The 21,167-nt window shown below is 44.7% G+C and overlaps 1 protein-coding gene across 2 annotated transcripts; it reads left to right on the top strand.

Moving 5' to 3' along the window:
- The first annotated feature begins 392 nt into the window (after positions 1–392).
- LOC144727698 (uncharacterized) lies at positions 393–21,080 on the top strand. 2 transcript variants are annotated; one of them, XM_078606727.1, is made up of 37 exons: positions 393–572; positions 895–971; positions 5,334–5,402; positions 6,050–6,271; positions 6,376–6,495; positions 6,671–6,892; positions 7,003–7,122; positions 7,323–7,544; positions 7,655–7,774; positions 7,973–8,194; positions 8,834–8,953; positions 9,129–9,350; positions 9,465–9,584; positions 10,166–10,387; positions 10,502–10,621; positions 11,202–11,423; positions 11,538–11,657; positions 12,245–12,466; positions 12,579–12,698; positions 13,284–13,505; positions 13,620–13,739; positions 14,320–14,541; positions 14,656–14,775; positions 15,347–15,568; positions 15,683–15,802; positions 16,390–16,611; positions 16,724–16,843; positions 17,429–17,650; positions 17,765–17,884; positions 18,450–18,671; positions 18,781–18,900; positions 19,076–19,514; positions 19,680–19,904; positions 20,002–20,118; positions 20,290–20,514; positions 20,615–20,731; positions 20,897–21,080. In XM_078606727.1, exons 2-32 carry the CDS (start codon positions 914–916, stop codon positions 19,462–19,464), a joined length of 5,304 nt encoding a protein of 1,767 aa, XP_078462853.1. In that variant the 5' UTR covers positions 393–572; positions 895–913; the 3' UTR covers positions 19,465–19,514; positions 19,680–19,904; positions 20,002–20,118; positions 20,290–20,514; positions 20,615–20,731; positions 20,897–21,080. The 2 variants fall into 2 exon arrangements, with proteins under 2 accessions (XP_078462853.1, XP_078462852.1); XM_078606726.1 differs by having other exon boundaries at positions 19,076–19,904.
- Positions 21,081–21,167: the final 87 nt, after the last annotated feature.

Here is a 21,167-nt window from a genome sequence, read left to right as displayed (position 1 = left end):
AAGAGACCAGATGGCTCAATGGAACACTCTGTCTACAGGAAAGCCACCCATAGAATGCTGGCGAGCAGCACGACTATGCTCTGCGAAATACGCCAACTAATTGTTTTTACACTATTTACTTTGGGGTGGAACAAGTGAATTCTTTACAACTGCATCGCTTTAATTCATAATCGTGATTTTGCTTTTGTCAACTTAGTTATGGACCCAAGTGGCAAAGGTACTCCAGGAACGAAGGCGGGGTTGCCATCTCTTAAATATTTAATTGCGTTTCCTGTTAAAAAATTGGGATAGAGCTATACAACCACTGACATTTTACTGTAAGAAATATTGACGTGGTCAAAACCGGTTTTTTGGGTATGACGTTGTTTGAACTTCCTCAATTCAATTCCATACACAGCGAACAAACCATTTCAACATCGTCAGTGGCACTGCTTGAAGGTGTTATTGCCACCACCATAGTCAGGCCTGCCTAATCTGTCCACTACTGGATGATGTATGACAATTAAGTTGCTCCACAAGAGTAGATAAGTGTATGCGTGTGGTCGGGAAAGACGTGTACAACTCAGACGCCGGTAAGACTTTATAATGTGTACGTTTGTCTGAATTGCTGCACTGGTGTGTTGCGTTCTCTCTGTTCGTGTGTGTACACATTGTGTAACGTGCCCCACCACTTCTTATTACGTAGGGTTTTTGCCGTTCTGCTGAAAAAATCAGGGAGCTTTCATGTTTGTCAGGTACGCTGCAGTGAAGTGAATTCACAATATTGGGGTGATTGCGTTTCCTCTGGTATTTTGACGTGCATAAATGTATAACTGAGAATGTTTGACAGATGTATTGTGCGCATGTAAAAATGTCATGTGTTTCGTTTCGTCTTTCTCCCTGCCTGTGTCACAGTTGAGATACCAGTGGAAATATGGTGTGGAATTTTTTACATATAATAACCGTTCTGGCAGCTGTACTGAGTGTCCACGGTGAGCCCTGAATGTTTTCTTCATGGGGAATTTGATACGACGTAAATCTTTGATCAAGCAGTAACTGTCAAAAATGTGTGTTGTTGATGCAAATACTGTACGTTTGAAGTGGACTCTGTCCATTCCAGGAGATGCCTTGTGTATGTTTTTACAAAAGTGAATGACACTTGAAATCATCTACCATATCAGACGTACCAAGAAGCTTACTAATACCAATGCCCATCCATATCTGTATAATTGTTTGAACACAATTGGCAATTAAACACTATCATTCAAGTTTTGTTATTGGAAAAATCCATCGCGGGGGTTACGTTCTTGAAAATAGCCGCAATTGGCAAATCCACGCTCCGCAAACTCAAAGGCAAAATATAAGCTTTGGCTCACGCTGCGTTATACGACATCCCCTCCTTTTGTTTCATGTTGCCCTAGATTAACCCAAACATGAAACGGGAAGTGTATTTTTTTTCATGTAAAATATGAATGGGAAAAATAATGTAAGTCAGAAAAATCGCCTCCTCACTGGGCTGGCAACAACTTGTGACCTGGGACCCACGATGGGCTGCGTAGGAGATAAGATGGAGACAAGACGGCACGTGTATTCTTCTGTAGCAGCAGCATCATCGCGAGTAGTGTAAAGCTATAGTACCTTTACGATGCATGCTGTACAGAAATCTCGCAGTCATCCTACGAATGGTCGAGCCACAGGGACGCGATTGGCGAACTATACCTCAATAGATTTGGGACGAATGGTCAAATCCGCGATTGGAAAACCCGCAATGGGCGAGGTTTTGGTGTACTTGACATTGTATCTGGAAGCATGAACAATGAAACCTACATTTACTCCTGATGGAAGGGCCACCACTTGCAGTAGCACTAGAGAGCCTACTCTTCCGTGCTAACTAAACCTTTTGGAAGAGGATGACCCACGTTTCCCATCCACACGCAATCTGCCGATCGACTCACATGTAGCCAAATATACTGCTGGGTGGACAGGCAAAGGTGATTTAAGAAATTTGCCCATTGCTTCAAATTCCGTATCGGTAGATTGAACTGATAACCTCTGGCTGGTATGCAAGTCCAGAGTGCCATTACACCACGGCAGTATCCAGACTGTTTAATCATGTAAATAAGTACTGTACATTTATTGACTATTTTTTTTTTAAAACAGTCTGCCTTAGCAGCAGGCCATGCTTTCCCACCTGATGACGGACGCTTGTGTTGCGCTCGGAACGTCGTGATTCATTTTATTTTATACCTACGTGACTTTACCGAAAGAACCAAAGAGTATGGATTCCTGCAGTCACGAAAGCTTCAAATCAAGAATAATGAACAGGTTACGACCTCCACATGGACCCGCCCCTCATTAATAATCATGAGCAAGTGACGTTCCTCCGCATGGAGAAACCCCTCATTAATAATCATGAGCAGGTGACGTCACTGCAAATCGGACAGCCTCATTAATCTTAATTTTTTGAGCTTTCGTGACTGCAGGAATTATTCTTTGGTTCTTTGGTTCTTTCGGTTAAGTTCATTATTTTATTATTAGACGTGACTTAACCGAAAGAACCAAAGAATAGCCTCATTAATAATCATGAACAGGTGACGTCCTCCAAATGGACACCCCCCTCCATTAATAAAAAAAATTAACCTGTAAAAACAAAGTTTTTCACTATAAATCCTTTATATGCGTGGCAGCTAGAGTCCTCTCGTCCTCTGGCTTGAGATGGCTGCCACCTATGGGTCAGATGATTGTCTGCCACCATTAAGCAATTGGTAATTACATATTTAATTATTTTTCCCTAAACGTTGTAAAATTTAGGAAAAAATTTTTCACGAAAATTAATTGTCACGCACAACGAATCTGTGTGGAAAATGTCAGCTAGATTAGATCACGGGAAGTGGGTTAAAAAACGACCGAAAGATTTGCACGGTCGTAAGCAAGCACGCAAGCAAGCAAGCAAGTGAACTTAATATAAAGGATTTAAAAATAGCGGGTGATGTCACTCCACATGGGGGGCTGAAGCGCCCCCCCCCTCCTCGGCATCAATTTACAATCCTCACTACAAAGCCAGAACCCTCACGTCACGCGATCTACGTAACGCTATCGAGACATAGAAGTATAAAGGACGTCGTGATGAACAAGGGATTATAACCTTTAAATGAAATAAGTCTTGTGTCACCGCGCCCTTACAAATTGCACACGAATGGATGCAATGATTCACTGCAATACACCCGTCCTTGGACGGGCAAAAGGCTCGATACACTTTAACTGCATATCTTGTACACTTTATATAATACTAGCGGGAAGTACCCGGCGTTGCCCGGGAGAAAAATATATATTTAAAACTTATCTTAAAAACATAACATATCCATACACAAGTACTAAGCTATTGTGAAAGCCCAGCGTTCCGTTTGTCTGTCGATTTGTCCATCGATTTGTCCATCAACAACATTGTAAGAGGCTTGAAGAAGTCCTGAATCCAAAGTAATAGAAAGTGGCGGGTAAATGGTTGATCTCAAAGGTTTCCTAAAATTGTCGACCTCCCCCCCCCCCCCCCCTAAAAAAATATTTTTACCACTCCATAGGCATATATACCAACACGCCCTACATAAAATAGTGAGTAGAATCTAGCGACTATAGGAGTGTAATAAAACACTTCGACGACGGACGTTGACTTGTGTCTTTATTTATATCTGTGTCGACTGAACAGCTCTACGCTCCTTCTTGTATATTAACCATTCCGTTCTTCTCTGCGCGAACCAAATAGTAATTCCTGCAGTCACGAAAGCTCCAAACCAGGCAACAGTCTACAAGAGTGGTTTTATTTAATATTGTTATTAAATTTTTATGATTTTTATTAACTTTATTTGTATTATAATTTTTCCATCTATGTGACTTTACCGAACGAACCAAAGAATATGATTTCCTGCAGTCACGAAAGTTTTAAGTCAAAATCTATAATAGTACAAACTTCACAGAGTGTAGTGGTGATGCCTAGTCCCGTGCAGAGTCCCCGGCCTCGCCTAGATTGCCCAGCCAGCCGAGGTGGCACCTTGGCAGGCTGGGCCTCGGCTGCTACCTCCCCACCCACGACCCCCCCCCCCCCCCCCCGCTCTGCAGTAGTATCTACAGCCTACAGTAGTAACATCTACCGACTATAGTAGTAACTGCACACATTGGGGTGGGGGGGGGGGGTAGAACATCACTGTGAATAATTTACCTCAGCATTTTGTGTATTTTTATTGCATTTTTAACGCGAATGAGAATTTTTCCACAACTCCACCAATCGCGTGAGTGTGCGTTGCTAGGGGCAACCACGGCTTTGTCGCGCATGCGCAAATACGTACTTTGGCGAGCGCTGAGCGGCGTAAGGAAATAAGAATAAATGTAACTAAATTGTACATTTTAACTACTTTTAAGTTGACGGATGCGAAAATGGAATATCGCTGGCTCACCACGGGGGTTATGGCGTGGTACCTGTGTACTTTTTAAAAACGTAAACCCCACGGTTTGCGAGCCAAATCCTTCGCAAGTTGCGTACACAGACAGACAAAAATTTACGTTTATAGGTAAGATCACGCATTATAGTGTATTCATATAACATTACATAGAATTCCACAGTATTTAGTATGGACATTATAATGTATTTACATATTTTGAATTGCATTAAAATGTTTTAATACTTTTCTTGCATTATCTGGTTTGGTGTGGCTATATACAAAATCCGGCGAGCTTGAGTCCAGCTAGCCAGGGTTTTACTCCACGTTGTAAAATCCTAGCACTGCATTTGATCTTGTTATACCGTAACCCCAAGTACTTTTGACTTCTGTTAACTTTGATCTTGCCTTTTTGACATGTGCTTCTAGTTTCCGTCTGAACCTTGGAAACCATTACGAACTTCGATGTCTTATTTGCAAACCCTTTTATCACTCAGATTCCCAATTCGCTTGATCCGTGCCCTGGAAACTAGTGATCTTCACAGGTCCACTGTCCAAGACAGTCACCCAATACTTGTATAACTGTTTCTGTGTTTTATTTAGACAGAATTACATTATCGTAAATTATGAGTTGAGGGTGAGAACAGATTTCTAGAAGACAAGCCACGACTGGATTAAATCTCCTGTGCATCAGTGGCTGTCTGTCTGAGCTAGTGAACTCGTTTTAGAGGAAATTTGGTTCGGGCCTTTTTGGAATGTCTCGCCATCCAGAAGTGAAAACCCAGACCGACACTCACACTTAACTGCAGTCCTGTTCAACTGTTTAATTGACTGCAGCCAATAACATGTTTCGAAATGGTGGGACATGGAACATAGTTACAGTAGCTGAATATGCATTAACGATCACTTGCTCTTGTTTAACAGGACAGACAACCCCAACACCATTGCCAACACAGCTGCCAGTGACACTACAGACAACACCGTTGACTATTGGTAAGACACGCAGTGCTTCAAACTTTCTACCAGATAAATTTTGCCAGGAAGGATGAAAGCCTGTTCTTTTTTCATCTTTCAACATGCCTAATGTAATACTAAAATGATCAAAAACTAAAAGGATGTGAATATATGGGAGTTGTTTGGATGCACTTTATGTTTGTAATGGAGAAGTGGACTACAGGTAACTTGATCAACGAAATATGATGATTCAAGCATAAAACAAGATTCCATATGTATAACATTTCACTTAATTCTTAACTTAAAGCTTTCGTGACTGCAGGAATTCACATTCTTGGGTCTTTCGGTAAAGTCACGTAGATAAGTTCAAAGAAAACAAAAAATAACAAAAAACTACGACGTTTCGATCGCAACCCAAACATTCGTCATCAGGAAGAGGGGGTTAGCTTCTAAAGGTATAAAGGTTTGAAATGGGTTAGCTTCTAAAGGTAAACTGTTTATAAAGGTTTGAAATGGGCGAACCCTGTCTTCCTGATGACGAATGCTTGTGTTGCGATCGAAAAGTTGTACTTTTTTGTTATTTTCTTTGAACCTGTCTACGTGACTTTACCAAAAGACCCAAAGAATATTTCACCTAATCTTTTTTACATTGTAAAATAATCACATAATTTATTGTGTTTTATTAGTGTGTGTAGGAAGTGCATTCCAATGTGCTGATAATAAGCACTGCATCCCTGGACGTCTTTACTGTGATGGGGAGCCCGACTGTACAGACCAGAGCGATGAGACTGCAAACTGCCAATGCCGCTCAGACCAAATCCGTTGTAGCAATGGAACCTGCCTTGGAATAGTGTTCGTGTGTGATGGAGTCAACGACTGTGGAGACTATTCAGACGAAGACAACTGCAGTGAGTTAAAACATGGGACGTATACTTTAAATTACGAATGCCATATCTCAATGTAAAATCTGTATCATTTATAGAAGGATATTAATTGACAATTGTTTTTTCAGCTTGCACACCGAATCAGTACAAATGCAATAACAGCAACACCGAATGTTTGGACCCGCTCTACGTCTGCGATGGAGAAACTGACTGTAGCGATGGATCTGATGAAAGTGACTGTGAGAAAGGTTTGTTTAACAAAAAACATGAAATCAATTACCTGCTTACGAATAACTTTCAAATAGTTTTTTTTCCTCTATGCAACGTGGAATCAGTTAAGCATAAAATTGAACATCAATCCATGATGTGAAAGTATACAATTTGATCTCACTTCATCTTTTTTTATAATGTATATCCTACCAGAGTGTTCCAGCAGTGAGTTCCGCTGTGCCGATAAGAAGCATTGCATCCCTGGACATCTTTACTGTGATGGGGAGCCCGACTGTGCAGACCAGAGCGATGAGACTCCAAACTGCCAATGCCGCTCAGACCAAATGCGTTGTGATAATGGAACCTGCCTTGGAATAGCGTTCGTGTGTGATGGAGTCAACGACTGTGGAGACTATTCAGATGAAAGCAACTGCAGTGAGTAAATCATAATGAAAACTATACTTTCGCATTTTGAATGTTCTATATTTATGAATAGAAAATTTGTATCATTCCTACGAAGTCATTAATTTATGTATTTTTTTCAGCTTGCACTCAAAGCAAATACAAATGCAATAACAGCAACATCGAATGTCTGGACTGGCTCTACGTTTGTGATGGAGAAACTGACTGCAGCAATGGATCTGATGAAAGTGACTGTGAAAGAGGTTTGTTTAAAAATATACGATCATAAAATTAACTACCTGCCCAAGAATAACTCGCAGATGGTTGTGTTATATCTACGTATTTGGGAAATTTGCATACCACGATGTAACTGGAAATGGTATTAGAACACATTTTGAACCATTAAATAGATGTCAAAGTGTAATCTTTACCCAAAACACATTGTTTATCTATGTCATACCAGAATGTTCAGAAAGTGAGTTCCGATGTGCCGATAAGAAGCACTGCATCCCTGGACGTCTTTACTGTGATGGGGAGCCCGACTGTGCAGACCAGAGCGATGAGACTCCAAACTGCCAATGCCGCTCAGACCAAATCCGTTGTGGCAATGGAACCTGCCTTGGAATAGCGTTCGTGTGTGATGGAGTCAACGACTGTGGAGACTATTCAGATGAAAGCAACTGCAGTGAGTAAATCATAATGGAAACTATATTTTAGCATTTTGAATGTTCTATATTGATGAATAGAAAATGTGTATCATTCCTACGAAGTCATTAATGTATGTATTTTTTTCAGCTTGCACTCAAAGCAAGTACAAATGCAATAACAGCAACATCGAATGTCTGGACTGGCTCTACGTTTGTGATGGAGAAACCGACTGTAGCGATGGATCTGATGAAAGTGACTGTGAAAGAGGTTTGTTTAAAAATATATGATCATAAAATTAACTACCTGCCCAAGGATAACTCGCAGATGGTTGTTATATCTACGTATTTGGGAAATTTGCATACCACGATGTAACTGGAAATGGTGTTAGAACACATTTGGAACCAATAAATTGATGTCAAAGTGTAATATTTACCCAATGCACATTGTTTATCTATGTCATACCAGAATGTTCAGAAAGTGAGTTCCGCTGTGCCGATAAGAAGCACTGCATCCCTGGACGTCTTTACTGTGATGGGGAGCCCGACTGTGCAGACCAGAGTGATGAGACGCCAAACTGCCAATGCCGTTCAGACCAAATTCTTTGTGGAAATGGAAGCTGCCTTGGAATAATGTTCGTGTGTGATGGAGTCAACGACTGTGGAGACTATTCAGATGAAAGCAACTGCAGTGAGTAAATCATAATGGAAACTATACTTTCGCATTTTTAATGTTATATATTAGTAGTGAGTCCAACTGAGTTGCAGACGTTGTCTTTGGAGCAACACGTTTTATTAACTCTTAGCACAACATACTCCAAGATATTAATGCAACATACTCTCGGGTGGTGACCACCCAACTAACCACACTACGACGGAACTTGACACGGTTCCACTTCAAGCTTGACGTGGATCTCCTGCCTCTCCAACAGTAAGAACCCCGAGCCCCTCTCAGGGCCCTCCTTATATCGGGCCAGGCTGGGGCTGGTTCCTCCTCTCGCCCCGCCCACCTTCTCGATCTCTCTCGCTCTTGCCCGAAGGCTCTCGAGAGTTCTTCTTGGACCATGTGACCACCCATTGGCCCCCTCCACCAGTGGCCCCCCTCCAGTATCATCCTGTCGCTTTCTCAACCGCGCTTAACCAGCACTCACCTAAGCCCCCACTAGGGCTGGTACTACACCCCGTGTCCGGGGTGTACACACAACAGTATACATCCCGCCGTGGCCTCGCAAGCCCGGCACCACACAGTGACATTCCCAGTCACTAAATATTGATGAATAGAAAATTTGTGTCATTCCTACGAAGTAATTAATTTCTGTTTTTTTTTCAGCTTGCACTCCAAGCAAGTACAAATGCAATAACAGCAACACCGAATGTTTGGATTGGCTCTACGTTTGTGATGGAGAAACTGACTGTAGTGATGGATCTGATGAAAGTGACTGTGAGAAAGGTTTGTTTAACAAAAAACATGAAATCAATTACCTGCTTGCGAAAAACTTTAAAATTGCTGTTTTTTCCCCTATGCAACGTAGAATCAGTTAAGGATAAAATTATACATCAATCCATAATGTGAACGTATACAATTTGATCTCACTTCATCTTTTTTATAATGTATATCCTACCAGAGTGTTCCAGCAGTGAGTTCCGCTGTGCCGATAAGAAGAATTGCATCCCTGGACGTCTTTACTGTGATGGGGAGCCCGACTGTGCAGACCAGAGCGATGAGACTCCAAACTGCCAATGCCGCTCAGACCAAATGCGTTGCGGTAATGGAAGCTGCCTTGGAATAGTGTTCGTGTGTGATGGAGTCAACGACTGTGGAGACTATTCAGATGAAAGCAACTGTAGTGAGTAAATCATAATGGAAACTATACTTTAGCATTTTCAATGTCATATATTGATGAATAGAAAATTTGTATCATTCCTACCTAATTATGAATTAATGTTTTTTTTTTCTCCAGCTTGCACTCCAAGCAAGTACAAATGCAATAGCAGCAACACCGAATGTTTGGACTGGCTCTACGTTTGTGATGGAGAAAGTGACTGTAGTGATGGATCTGATGAAAGTGACTGTGAAAGAGGTTTGTTTAAAAATATATGATCTTGAAATTAATTACCTGCCCAAGGATAACTCGCAGATGGTTGTGTTGTTTCTATGTATTTGGGAAATGTGCATACCATAAAGTAACTGAAATTGATGTTCCGACAAATTAGGAACCAATAAATGAATGATACTGATAGGAACCCACTGGTTCCACCAGCCCACAGGGGATTATTGTGTCCGTCGTGCAGGGAGGGGCTGGGTGGGGAGGGAGGGACTGGGTGGGGAGGGTAGGGTGGGGAGGGGCAGGGTGGGGAGGGTGGGGCTGGGTGGGGAGGGTGGGGAGGGGCTGGGTGGGGAGGGGCTGGGTGGGGGGTGGGAGGGGTGGGGCTGGGTGGGGAGGGGCTGGTCACCCCGTGGTGCCTTTATAAAACTCAACGTTTAACCTACTCAGGCCGGCTTGTGCCCGCCCTCACAGTCGGGCATATTGGCGGAATACACCACGCCGCCGTTGACCCTGGCCATTGACCAAGCAACCCAACGTTCCTACCAGATCCCTCCGCAGGAATGTGTTAAAAGTAATATTTACCCAATACACATTGTTTATCCATGTCATACCAGAATGTTCAGAAAGTGAGTTCCGCTGTGCCGATAAGAAGCACTGTATCCCTGGACGTCTTTACTGTGATGGAGAGGCCGACTGTGCAGACCAGAGCGATGAGACTTCAAACTGCCAATGCCGCTCAGACCAAATCCGTTGTGGCAATGGAACCTGCCTTGGAATAGCGTTCGTGTGTGATGGAGTCAACGACTGTGGAGACAATTCAGATGAAAGCAACTGCAGTGAGTTAATCATCATGTAAACTATATTTTAGCATTTTGAATGTCATATATTGATGAATAGAAAATTTGTATCATTCCTACCAAATTATGAATTAATGTTTTTTTTTTCTCCAGCTTGCACTCCAAGCAAGTACAAATGCAATAGCAGCAACACCGAATGTTTGGACTGGCTCTACGTTTGTGATGGAGAAACTGACTGTAGTGATGGATCTGATGAAAGTGACTGTGAAAGAGGTTTGTTTAAAAATATGTGATCTTGAAATTAATTACCTGCCCAAGGATAACTCGCAGATGGTTGTGTTGTTTCTATGTATTTGGGAAATGTGCATACCATAAAGTAACTGAAATTGATGTTAGGACAAATTAGGAACCAATAAATGAATGATACTGATAGGAACCCACTGGTTCCATCAGCCCACAGGGGATTATTGTGTCCGTCGTGCAGGGAGGGGCTGGGTGGGGAGGGAGGGACTGGGTGGGGAGGGTAGGGTGGGGAGGGGCAGGGTGGGGAGGGTGGGGCTGGGTGGGGAGGGTGGGGAGGGGCTGGGTGGGGAGGGGCTGGGTGGGGGGTGGGAGGGGTGGGGCTGGGTGGAGAGGGGCTGGTCACCCCGTGGTGCCTTTATAAAACTCAACGTTTAACCTACTCAGGCCGGCTTGTGCCCGCCCTCACAGTCGGGCATATTGGCGGAATACACCACGCCGCCGTTGAACCTGGCCATTGACCAAGCAACCCAACGTTCCTACCAGATCCCTCCGCAGGAATGTGTTAAAGTAATATTTACCCAATACACATTGTTTATCCATGTCATACCAGAATGCTCAGAAAGTGAGTTCCGCTGTGCCGATAAGAAGCACTGTATCCCTGGACGTCTTTACTGTGATGGAGAGGCCGACTGTGCAGACCAGAGCGATGAGACTTCAAACTGCCAATGCCGCTCAGACCAAATCCGTTGTGGCAATGGAACCTGCCTTGGAATAGCGTTCGTGTGTGATGGAGTCAACGACTGTGGAGACAATTCAGATGAAAGCAACTGCAGTGAGTTAATCATCATGTAAACTATACTTTAGCATTTTGAATGTCATATATTGATGATGAGAAAAATGGTGTCATTCGTACCAAATTATGAATTAATGTTTTTTTTTTCTCCAGCTTGCACTCCAAGCAAGTACAAATGCAATAGCAGCAACACCGAATGTTTGGACTGGCTCTACGTTTGTGATGGAGAAACTGACTGTAGTGATGGATCTGATGAAAGTGACTGTGAAAGAGGTTTGTTTAAAAATATATGATCATGAAATGAATTACCTGCCCAAGGATAACTCGCAGATGGTTGTGTTGTTTCTATGTATTTGGGAAATGTGCATACCATAAAGTAACTGAAAATGATGTTAGGACAAATTAGGAACCAATAAATGAATGTTACTGGTAGGAACCCACTGGTTCCACAAGGCAAACAGGGGATTATTGTGTCCGTCGTGCAGGGAGGGGCTGGGTGGGGAGGGAGGGACTGGGTGGGGAGGGGAGGGTCGGGAGGGGCTGGGTGGGGAGGGTGGGGCTGGGTGGGGAGGGTGGGGAGGAGCTGGGTGGGGAGCGGCTGGGTGGGGGGGTGGGAGGGGTGGGGCTGGGTGGGGAGGGGAGGGGCTGGTCACCCCGTGGTGCCTTTATAAAACTCAACGTTTAACCTACTCAGGCCGGCTTGTGCCCGCCCTCACAGTCGGGCATATTGGCGGAATACACCACGCCGCCGTTGACCCTGGCCATTGACCAAGCAGCCCAACGTTCCTACCAGATCCCTCCGCAGGAATGTGTTAAAGTAATATTTACCCAATACACATTGTTTATCCATGTCATACCAGAATGTTCAGAAAGTGAGTTCCGCTGTGCCGATAAGAAGCACTGTATCCCTGGACGTCTTTACTGTGATGGAGAGGCCGACTGTGCAGACCAGAGCGATGAGACTTCAAACTGCCAATGCCGCTCAGACCAAATCCGTTGTGGCAATGGAACCTGCCTTGGAATAGCGTTCGTGTGTGATGGAGTCAACGACTGTGGAGACAATTTAGATGAAAGCAACTGCAGTGAGTTAATCATCATGTAAACTATATTTTAGCATTTTGAATGTCATATATTGATGAATAGAAAATTTGTATCATTCCTACCAAATTATGAATTAATGTTTTTTTTCTCCAGCTTGCACTCCAAGCAAGTACAAATGCAATAGCAGCAACACCGAATGTTTGGACTGGCTCTACGTTTGTGATGGAGAAACTGACTGTAGTGATGGATCTGATGAAATTGACTGTGAAAGAGGTTTGTTTAAAAATATATGATCATGAAATGAATTACCTGCCCAAGGATAACTCGCAGATGGTTGTGTTGTTTCTATGTATTTGGGAAATGTGCATACCATAAAGTAACTGAAAATGATGTTAGGACAAATTAGGAACCAATAAATGAATGTTACTGATAGGAACCCACTGGTTCCACCAGCCCACAGGGGATTATTGTGTCCGTCGTGCAGGGAGGGTCTGGGTGGGGAGGGAGGGACTGGGTGGGGAGGGGAGGGTGGGGAGGGGCTGGGTGGGGAGGGTGGGGCTGGGTGGGGAGGGGAGGGTGGGGAGGGGCTGGGTGGGGAGGGGCTGGGTGGGGGGTGGGAGGGGTGGGGCTGGGTGGGGAGGGGCTGGTCACTCCGTGGTGCCTTTATAAAACTCAACGTTTAACCTACTCAGGCCGGCTTGTGCCTGCCCTCACAGTCGGGCATATTGGCGGAATACACCACGCCGCCGTTGACCCTGGCCATTGACCAAGCAACCCAACGTTCCCACCAGATCCCTCCGCAGGAATGTGTTAAAGTAATATTTACCCAATACACATTGTTTATCCATGTCATACCAGAATGTTCAGAAAGTGAGTTCCGCTGTGCCGATAAGAAGCACTGTATCCCTGGACGTCTTTACTGTGATGGAGAGGCCGACTGTGCAGACCAGAGCGATGAGACTTCAAACTGCCAATGCCGCTCAGACCAAATCCGTTGTGGCAATGGAACCTGCCTTGGAATAGCGTTCGTGTGTGATGGAGTCAACGACTGTGGAGACAATTCAGATGAAAGCAACTGCAGTGAGTTAATCATCATGTAAACTATATTTTAGCATTTTGAATGTCATATATTGATGAATAGAAAATTTGTATCATTCCTACCAAATTATGAATTAATGTTTTTTTTTTCTCCAGCTTGCACTCCAAGCAAGTACAAATGCAATAGCAGCAACACCGAATGTTTGGACTGGCTCTACGTTTGTGATGGAGAAACTGACTGTAGTGATGGATCTGATGAAAGTGACTGTGAAAGAGGTTTGTTTAAAAATATGTGATCTTGAAATTAATTACCTGCCCAAGGATAACTCGCAGATGGTTGTGTTGTTTCTATGTATTTGGGAAATGTGCATACCATAAAGTAACTGAAATTGATGTTAGGACAAATTAGGAACCAATAAATGAATGATACTGATAGGAACCCACTGGTTCCATCAGCCCACAGGGGATTATTGTGTCCGTCGTGCAGGGAGGGGCTGGGTGGGGAGGGAGGGACTGGGTGGGGAGGGTAGGGTGGGGAGGGGCAGGGTGGGGAGGGTGGGGCTGGGTGGGGAGGGTGGGGAGGGGCTGGGTGGGGAGGGGCTGGGTGGGGGGTGGGAGGGGTGGGGCTGGGTGGGGAGGGGCTGGTCACCCCGTGGTGCCTTTATAAAACTCAACGTTTAACCTACTCAGGCCGGCTTGTGCCCGCCCTCACAGTCGGGCATATTGGCGGAATACACCACGCCGCCGTTGACCCTGGCCATTGACCAAGCAGCCCAACGTTCCTACCAGATCCCTCCGCAGGAATGTGTTAAAGTAATATTTACCCAATACACATTGTTTATCCATGTCATACCAGAATGTTCAGAAAGTGAGTTCCGCTGTGCCGATAAGAAGCACTGTATCCCTGGACGTCTTTACTGTGATGGAGAGGCCGACTGTGCAGACCAGAGCGATGAGACTTCAAACTGCCAATGCCGCTCAGACCAAATCCGTTGTGGCAATGGAACCTGCCTTGGAATAGCGTTCGTGTGTGATGGAGTCAACGACTGTGGAGACAATTCAGATGAAAGCAACTGCAGTGAGTTAATCATCATGTAAACTATATTTTAGCATTTTGAATGTCATATATTGATGAATAGAAAATTTGTATCATTCCTACCAAATTATGAATTAATGTTTTTTTTTTCTCCAGCTTGCACTCCAAGCAAGTACAAATGCAATAGCAGCAACACCGAATGTTTGGACTGGCTCTACGTTTGTGATGGAGAAACTGACTGTAGTGATGGATCTGATGAAAGTGACTGTGAAAGAGGTTTGTTTAAAAATATGTGATCTTGAAATTAATTACCTGCCCAAGGATAACTCGCAGATGGTTGTGTTGTTTCTATGTATTTGGGAAATGTGCATACCATAAAGTAACTGAAATTGATGTTAGGACAAATTAGGAACCAATAAATGAATGATACTGATAGGAACCCACTGGTTCCATCAGCCCACAGGGGATTATTGTGTCCGTCGTGCAGGGAGGGGCTGGGTGGGGAGGGAGGGACTGGGTGGGGAGGGTAGGGTGGGGAGGGGCAGGGTGGGGAGGGTGGGGCTGGGTGGGGAGGGGCTGGGTGGGGAGGGGCTGGGTGGGGGGTGGGAGGGGTGGGGCTGGGTGGGGAGGGGCTGGTCACCCCGTGGTGCCTTTATAAAACTCAACGTTTAACCTACTCAGGCCGGCTTGTGCCCGCCCTCACAGTCGGGCATATTGGCGGAATACACCACGCCGCCGTTGAACCTGGCCATTGACCAAGCAACCCAACGTTCCTACCAGATCCCTCCGCAGGAATGTGTTAAAGTAATATTTACCCAATACACATTGTTTATCCATGTCATACCAGAATGCTCAGAAAGTGAGTTCCGCTGTGCCGATAAGAAGCACTGTATCCCTGGACGTCTTTACTGTGATGGAGAGGCCGACTGTGCAGACCAGAGCGATGAGACTTCAAACTGCCAATGCCGCTCAGACCAAATCCGTTGTGGCAATGGAACCTGCCTTGGAATAGCGTTCGTGTGTGATGGAGTCAACGACTGTGGAGACAATTCAGATGAAAGCAACTGCAGTGAGTTAATCATCATGTAAACTATACTTTAGCATTTTGAATGTCATATATTGATGATGAGAAAAATGGTGTCATTCGTACCAAATTATGAATTAATGTTTTTTTTTTCTCCAGCTTGCACTCCAAGCAAGTACAAATGCAATAGCAGCAACACCGAATGTTTGGACTGGCTCTACGTTTGTGATGGAGAAACTGACTGTAGTGATGGATCTGATGAAAGTGACTGTGAAAGAGGTTTGTTTCAAAATATATGATCATGAAATTAATTACCTGCCCAAGGATAACTCGCAGATGGTTGTGTTGTTTCTATGTATTTGGGAAATGTGCATACCATAAAATAACTGAAAATGATGTTAGGACAAATTAGGAACCAATAAATGAATGTTACTGGTAGGAACCCACTGGTTCCACAAGGCAAACAGGGGATTATTGTGTCCGTCGTGCAGGGAGGGGCTGGGTGGGGAGGGAGGGACTGGGTGGGGAGGGGAGGGTCGGGAGGGGCTGGGTGGGGAGGGTGGGGCTGGGTGGGGAGGGTGGGGAGGAGCTGGGTGGGGAGCGGCTGGGTGGGGGGGTGGGAGGGGTGGGGCTGGGTGGGGAGGGGAGGGGCTGGTCACCCCGTGGTGCCTTTATAAAACTCAACGTTTAACCTACTAAGGCCGGCTTGTGCCCGCCCTCACAGTCGGGCATATTGGCGGAATACACCACGCCGCCGTTGACCCTGGCCATTGACCAAGCAGCCCAACGTTCCTACCAGATCCCTCCGCAGGAATGTGTTAAAGTAATATTTACCCAATACACATTGTTTATCCATGTCATACCAGAATGTTCAGAAAGTGAGTTCCGCTGTGCCGATAAGAAGCACTGTATCCCTGGACGTCTTTACTGTGATGGAGAGGCCGACTGTGCAGACCAGAGCGATGAGACTTCAAACTGCCAATGCCGCTCAGACCAAATCCGTTGTGGCAATGGAACCTGCCTTGGAATAGCGTTCGTGTGTGATGGAGTCAACGACTGTGGAGACAATTCAGATGAAAGCAACTGCAGTGAGTTAATCATCATGTAAACTATATTTTAGCATTTTGAATGTCATATATTGATGAATAGAAAATTTGTATCATTCCTACCAAATTATGAATTGATGTTTTTTTTCTCCAGCTTGCACTCCAAGCAAGTACAAATGCAATAGCAGCAACACCGAATGTTTGGACTGGCTCTACGTTTGTGATGGAGAAACTGACTGTAGTGATGGATCTGATGAAAGTGACTGTGAAAGAGGTTTGTTTAAAAATATATGATCATGAAATGAATTACCTGCCCAAGGATAACTCGCAGATGGTTGTGTTGTTTCTATGTATTTGGGAAATGTGCATACCATAAAGTAACTGAAAATGATGTTAGGACAAATTAGGAACCAATAAATGAATGTTACTGATAGGAACCCACTGGTTCCACCAGCCCACAGGGGATTATTGTGTCCGTCGTGCAGGGAGGGTCTGGGTGGGGAGGGAGGGACTGGGTGGGGAGGGGAGGGTGGGGAGGGGCTGGGTGGGGAGGGTGGGGCTGGGTGGGGAGGGGAGGGTGGGGAGGGGCTGGGTGGGGAGGGGCTGGGTGGGGGGTGGGAGGGGTGGGGCTGGGTGGGGAGGGGCTGGTCACTCCGTGGTGCCTTTATAAAACTCAACGTTTAACCTACTCAGGCCGGCTTGTGCCCGCCCTCACAGTCGGGCATATTGGCGGAATACACCACGCCGCCGTTGACCCTGGCCATTGACCAAGCAACCCAACGTTCCTACCAGATCCCTCCGCAGGAATGTGTTAAAGTAATATTTACCCAATACACATTGTTTATCCATGTCATACCAGAATGTTCAGAAAGTGAGTTCCGCTGTGCCGATAAGAAGCACTGTATCCCTGGACGTCTTTACTGTGATGGAGAGGCCGACTGTGCAGACCAGAGCGATGAGACTTCAAACTGCCAATGCCGCTCAGACCAAATCCGTTGTGGCAATGGAACCTGCCTTGGAATAGCGTTCGTGTGTGATGGAGTCAACGACTGTGGAGACAATTCAGATGAAAGCAACTGCAGTGAGTTAATCATCATGTAAACTATACTTTAGCATTTTGAATGTCATATATTGATGATGAGAAAATTTGTATCATTCCTACCAAATTATGAATTAATGTTTTTTTTTTCTCCAGCTTGCACTCCAAGCAAGTACAAATGCAATAGCAGCAACACCGAATGTTTGGACTGGCTCTACGTTTGTGATGGAGAAACTGACTGTAGTGATGGATCTGATGAAAGTGACTGTGAAAGAGGTTTGTTTAAAAATATATGATCATGAAATTAATTACCTGCCCAAGGATAACTCGCAGATGGTTGTGTTGTTTCTATGTATTTGGGAAATGTGCATACCATAAAGTAACTGAAAATGATGTTAGGACAAATTAGGAACCAATAAATGAATGTTACTGATAGGAACCCACTGGTTCCACCAGCCCACAGGGGATTATTGTGTCCGTCGTGCAGGGAGGGTCTGGGTGGGGATGGAGGGACTGGGTGGGGAGGGGAGGGTGGGGAGGGGCTGGGTGGGGAGGGTGGGGCTGGGTGGGGAGGGTGGGGAGGGGCTGGGTGGGGGGTGGGAGGGGTGGGGCTGGGTGGGGAGGGGCTGGTCATCCCGTGGTGCCTTTATAAAACTCAACGTTTAACCTACTCAGGCCGGCTTGTGCCCGCCCTCACAGTCGGGCATATTGGCGGAATACACCACGCCACCGTTGACCCTGGCCATTGACCAAGCAACCCAACGTTCCTACCAGATCCCTCCGCAGGAATGTGTTAAAGTAATATTTACCCAATACACATTGTTTATCCATGTCATACCAGAATGTTCAGAAAGTGAGTTCCGCTGTGCCGATAAGAAGCACTGTATCCCTGGACGTCTTTACTGTGATGGAGAGGCCGACTGTGCAGACCAGAGCGATGAGACTTCAAACTGCCAATGCCGCTCAGACCAAATCCGTTGTGGCAATGGAACCTGCCTTGGAATAGCGTTCGTGTGTGATGGAGTCAACGACTGTGGAGACAATTCAGATGAAAGCAACTGCAGTGAGTTAATCATCATGTAAACTATACTTTAGCATTTTGAATGTCATATATTGATGATGAGAAAAATGGTGTCATTCCTACGAAGTCATTAATTTATGTATTTTTTCAGCTTGCACTCCAAGCAAGTACAAATGCAATAACAGGAACATCGAATGTTTGGACTGGCTCTACGTTTGTGATGGAGAATCTGACTGTAGCGATGGATCTGATGAAAGTGACTGTGAGAAAGGTTTGTTTAACAAAAAACATGAAATCAATTACCTGCTTGCGAATAACTTTAAAATATTTTTTTTCCCCGATGCAACGTAGAATCAGTTCAGGATAAAATTAAACATCAATCTATGATGTGAAAGTATACAATTTGATCTCACTTCATCTCTTTTTTATAATGTATATCTTACCAGAGTGTTCCAGTAGTGAGTTCCGCTGTGCTAACAAGAAGCACTGCATCCCTGGACGTCTTTACTGTGATGGGGAGGCCGACTGTGCAGACCAGAGCGATGAGACTCCCAGCTGCCATTGCCTCCCAGAGCTGCAACTTCCTTGTGGCAATGGGACCTGCCTGGCAAAGGAGAGCTTCTGTGATGGAGTCAACGACTGTGGAGACTACTCAGATGAGGCCAACTGCAGTGAGTTTAATGTGTTTCCAATTGGAAACAATGAACAATTAAATAAGTCGTGTTACATAAACTATCGTTTCATAATTTCTTTTCATTTTCTGTGCAGCTTGTTCACCAATTCAGTTCACATGCAGGAGCAGCAGGCTGTGCGTGGACTCAATGTTTGTTTGTGATGGAGAAACGGACTGCAGTGATGGATCAGATGAAATTGGCTGTGATGAAGGTACCTTTCATCACGATTGCTCTTAGAAACTTTTATTGTAAAAAATGCATGCTTCATCATGGTCCTCAAAATACACACGTCATATTACTCCCAACAAAGTAAATGTATGAAAGATTTTCGAAGTAAAACCAACACCAATAGTTGTCTTATCATGTGACAACCCAGAGTGTGCAGTGCATGAGTTCCGCTGTGCTAGCAAGAAGCAATGCATACCTGGATGGTTTTATTGCAATGGAGAGGCCGACTGTGCAGACCAGAGCGATGAGACTCCCAGCTGCCATTGCCTCCCAGAGCTGCAACTGTCTTGTGGCAATGGGACCTGCCTGGCAAAGGAGAGCTTCTGTGATGGAGTCAACGACTGTGGAGACTACTCAGATGAGGCCAACTGCAGTGAGTTTAATGTCTTTCCAATTGGAAACAATGAACAATTAAATAAGTCGTGTTACATAAACTATCGTTTCATAATTTCTTCTCATTTTCTGTGCAGCTTGTTCACCAATTCAGTTCACGTGCAGGAGCAGCAGGCTGTGCGTGGACTCGATGTTTGTTTGTGATGGAGAAACGGACTGCAGTGATGGATCTGATGAAATTGACTGTGATATAGGTACCTTTTCATCACGAATGTACTTTTTCTAACTGTCGTAATTTTTTTAAATGATGCTTCATTATGGTCCTTTAAAGACACAACTCGTATTACTCCCAACAAAATTAATACATGAAAGGTTTTCGAAGTAAAAAACTAACACCAATAGTTGTCTATCATGTGACAACCCAGAGTGTGCAGTGAATGAGTTCCGCTGTGCTAACAAGAAGCAATGCATCTCTGGGCGGTTTTACTGCAATGGAGAGCCGGACTGCATGGACATGAGCGATGAGACTCCGAACTGCCAGTGCCACACAGACCAACAGCTGTCTTGTGGCAATGGGACCTGCCTTGCAAAGGAGAGCTTCTGTGATGGAGTCAATGACTGTGGGGACTACTCAGATGAGGCCAACTGCAGTGAGTGTAATGTCTTTCCAAATGAAAACAATGTATATCACTTAAATAAGTCGTGCTACATAAACTATTGTTTAAAAATTGCTTCTCATTTTCCTTGCAGCTTGTTCATCAATTCAGTTCACATGCAGGAGCAGCAGGCTGTGCGTGGACTCAATGTTTGTTTGTGATGGAGAAACGGACTGCAGTGATGGATCAGATGAAATTGGCTGTGATAAAGGTACCTTTCATCACGATTGCTCTTAGAAACTTTTATTGTAAAAAATGCATGCTTCATCATGGTCCTCAAAATACACACGTCATATTACTCCCAACAAAGTAAATGTATGAAAGATTTTCGAAGTAAAACCAACACCAATAGTTGTCTTATCATGTGACAACCCAGAGTGTGCAGTGCATGAGTTCCGCTGTGCTAGCAAGAAGCAATGCATACCTGGATGGTTTTATTGCAATGGAGAGGCCGACTGTGCAGACCAGAGCGATGAGACTCCCAGCTGCCATTGCCTCCCAGAGCTGCAACTGCCTTGTGGCAATGGGACCTGCCTGGCAAAGGAGAGCTTCTGTGATGGAGTCAACGACTGTGGAGACTACTCAGATGAGGCCAACTGCAGTGAGTTTAATGTCTTTCCAATTGGAAACAATTAACAATTAAATAA

The sequence above is a fragment of the Lampetra planeri genome, chromosome 26 (genome assembly GCF_965212315.1).
Source record: "Lampetra planeri chromosome 26, kcLamPlan1.2.h2, whole genome shotgun sequence".
NCBI classification, from domain to species: Eukaryota; Metazoa; Chordata; class Hyperoartia; order Petromyzontiformes; family Petromyzontidae; genus Lampetra; species Lampetra planeri.
This window is presented reverse-complemented; position numbering and strand designations above follow the sequence as displayed.

What these genes read in the sequence shown, in the direction of transcription:
- LOC144727698 (XM_078606727.1), top strand. Translation starts at nt 914, where the DNA reads ATGGTGTGGAATTTTTTACATATAATAACCGTTCTGGCAGCTGTACTG. An exon ending in AGCTGTACTGAGTGTCCACG is followed by an intron (nt 972 to 5,333) that starts GTGAGCCCTGAA and finishes CTTGTTTAACAG; the next exon opens with GACAGACAACCCCAACACCA. An exon ending in TTTAGATGAAAGCAACTGCA is followed by an intron (nt 12,467 to 12,578) that starts GTGAGTTAATCA and finishes TTTTTTCTCCAG; the next exon opens with CTTGCACTCCAAGCAAGTAC.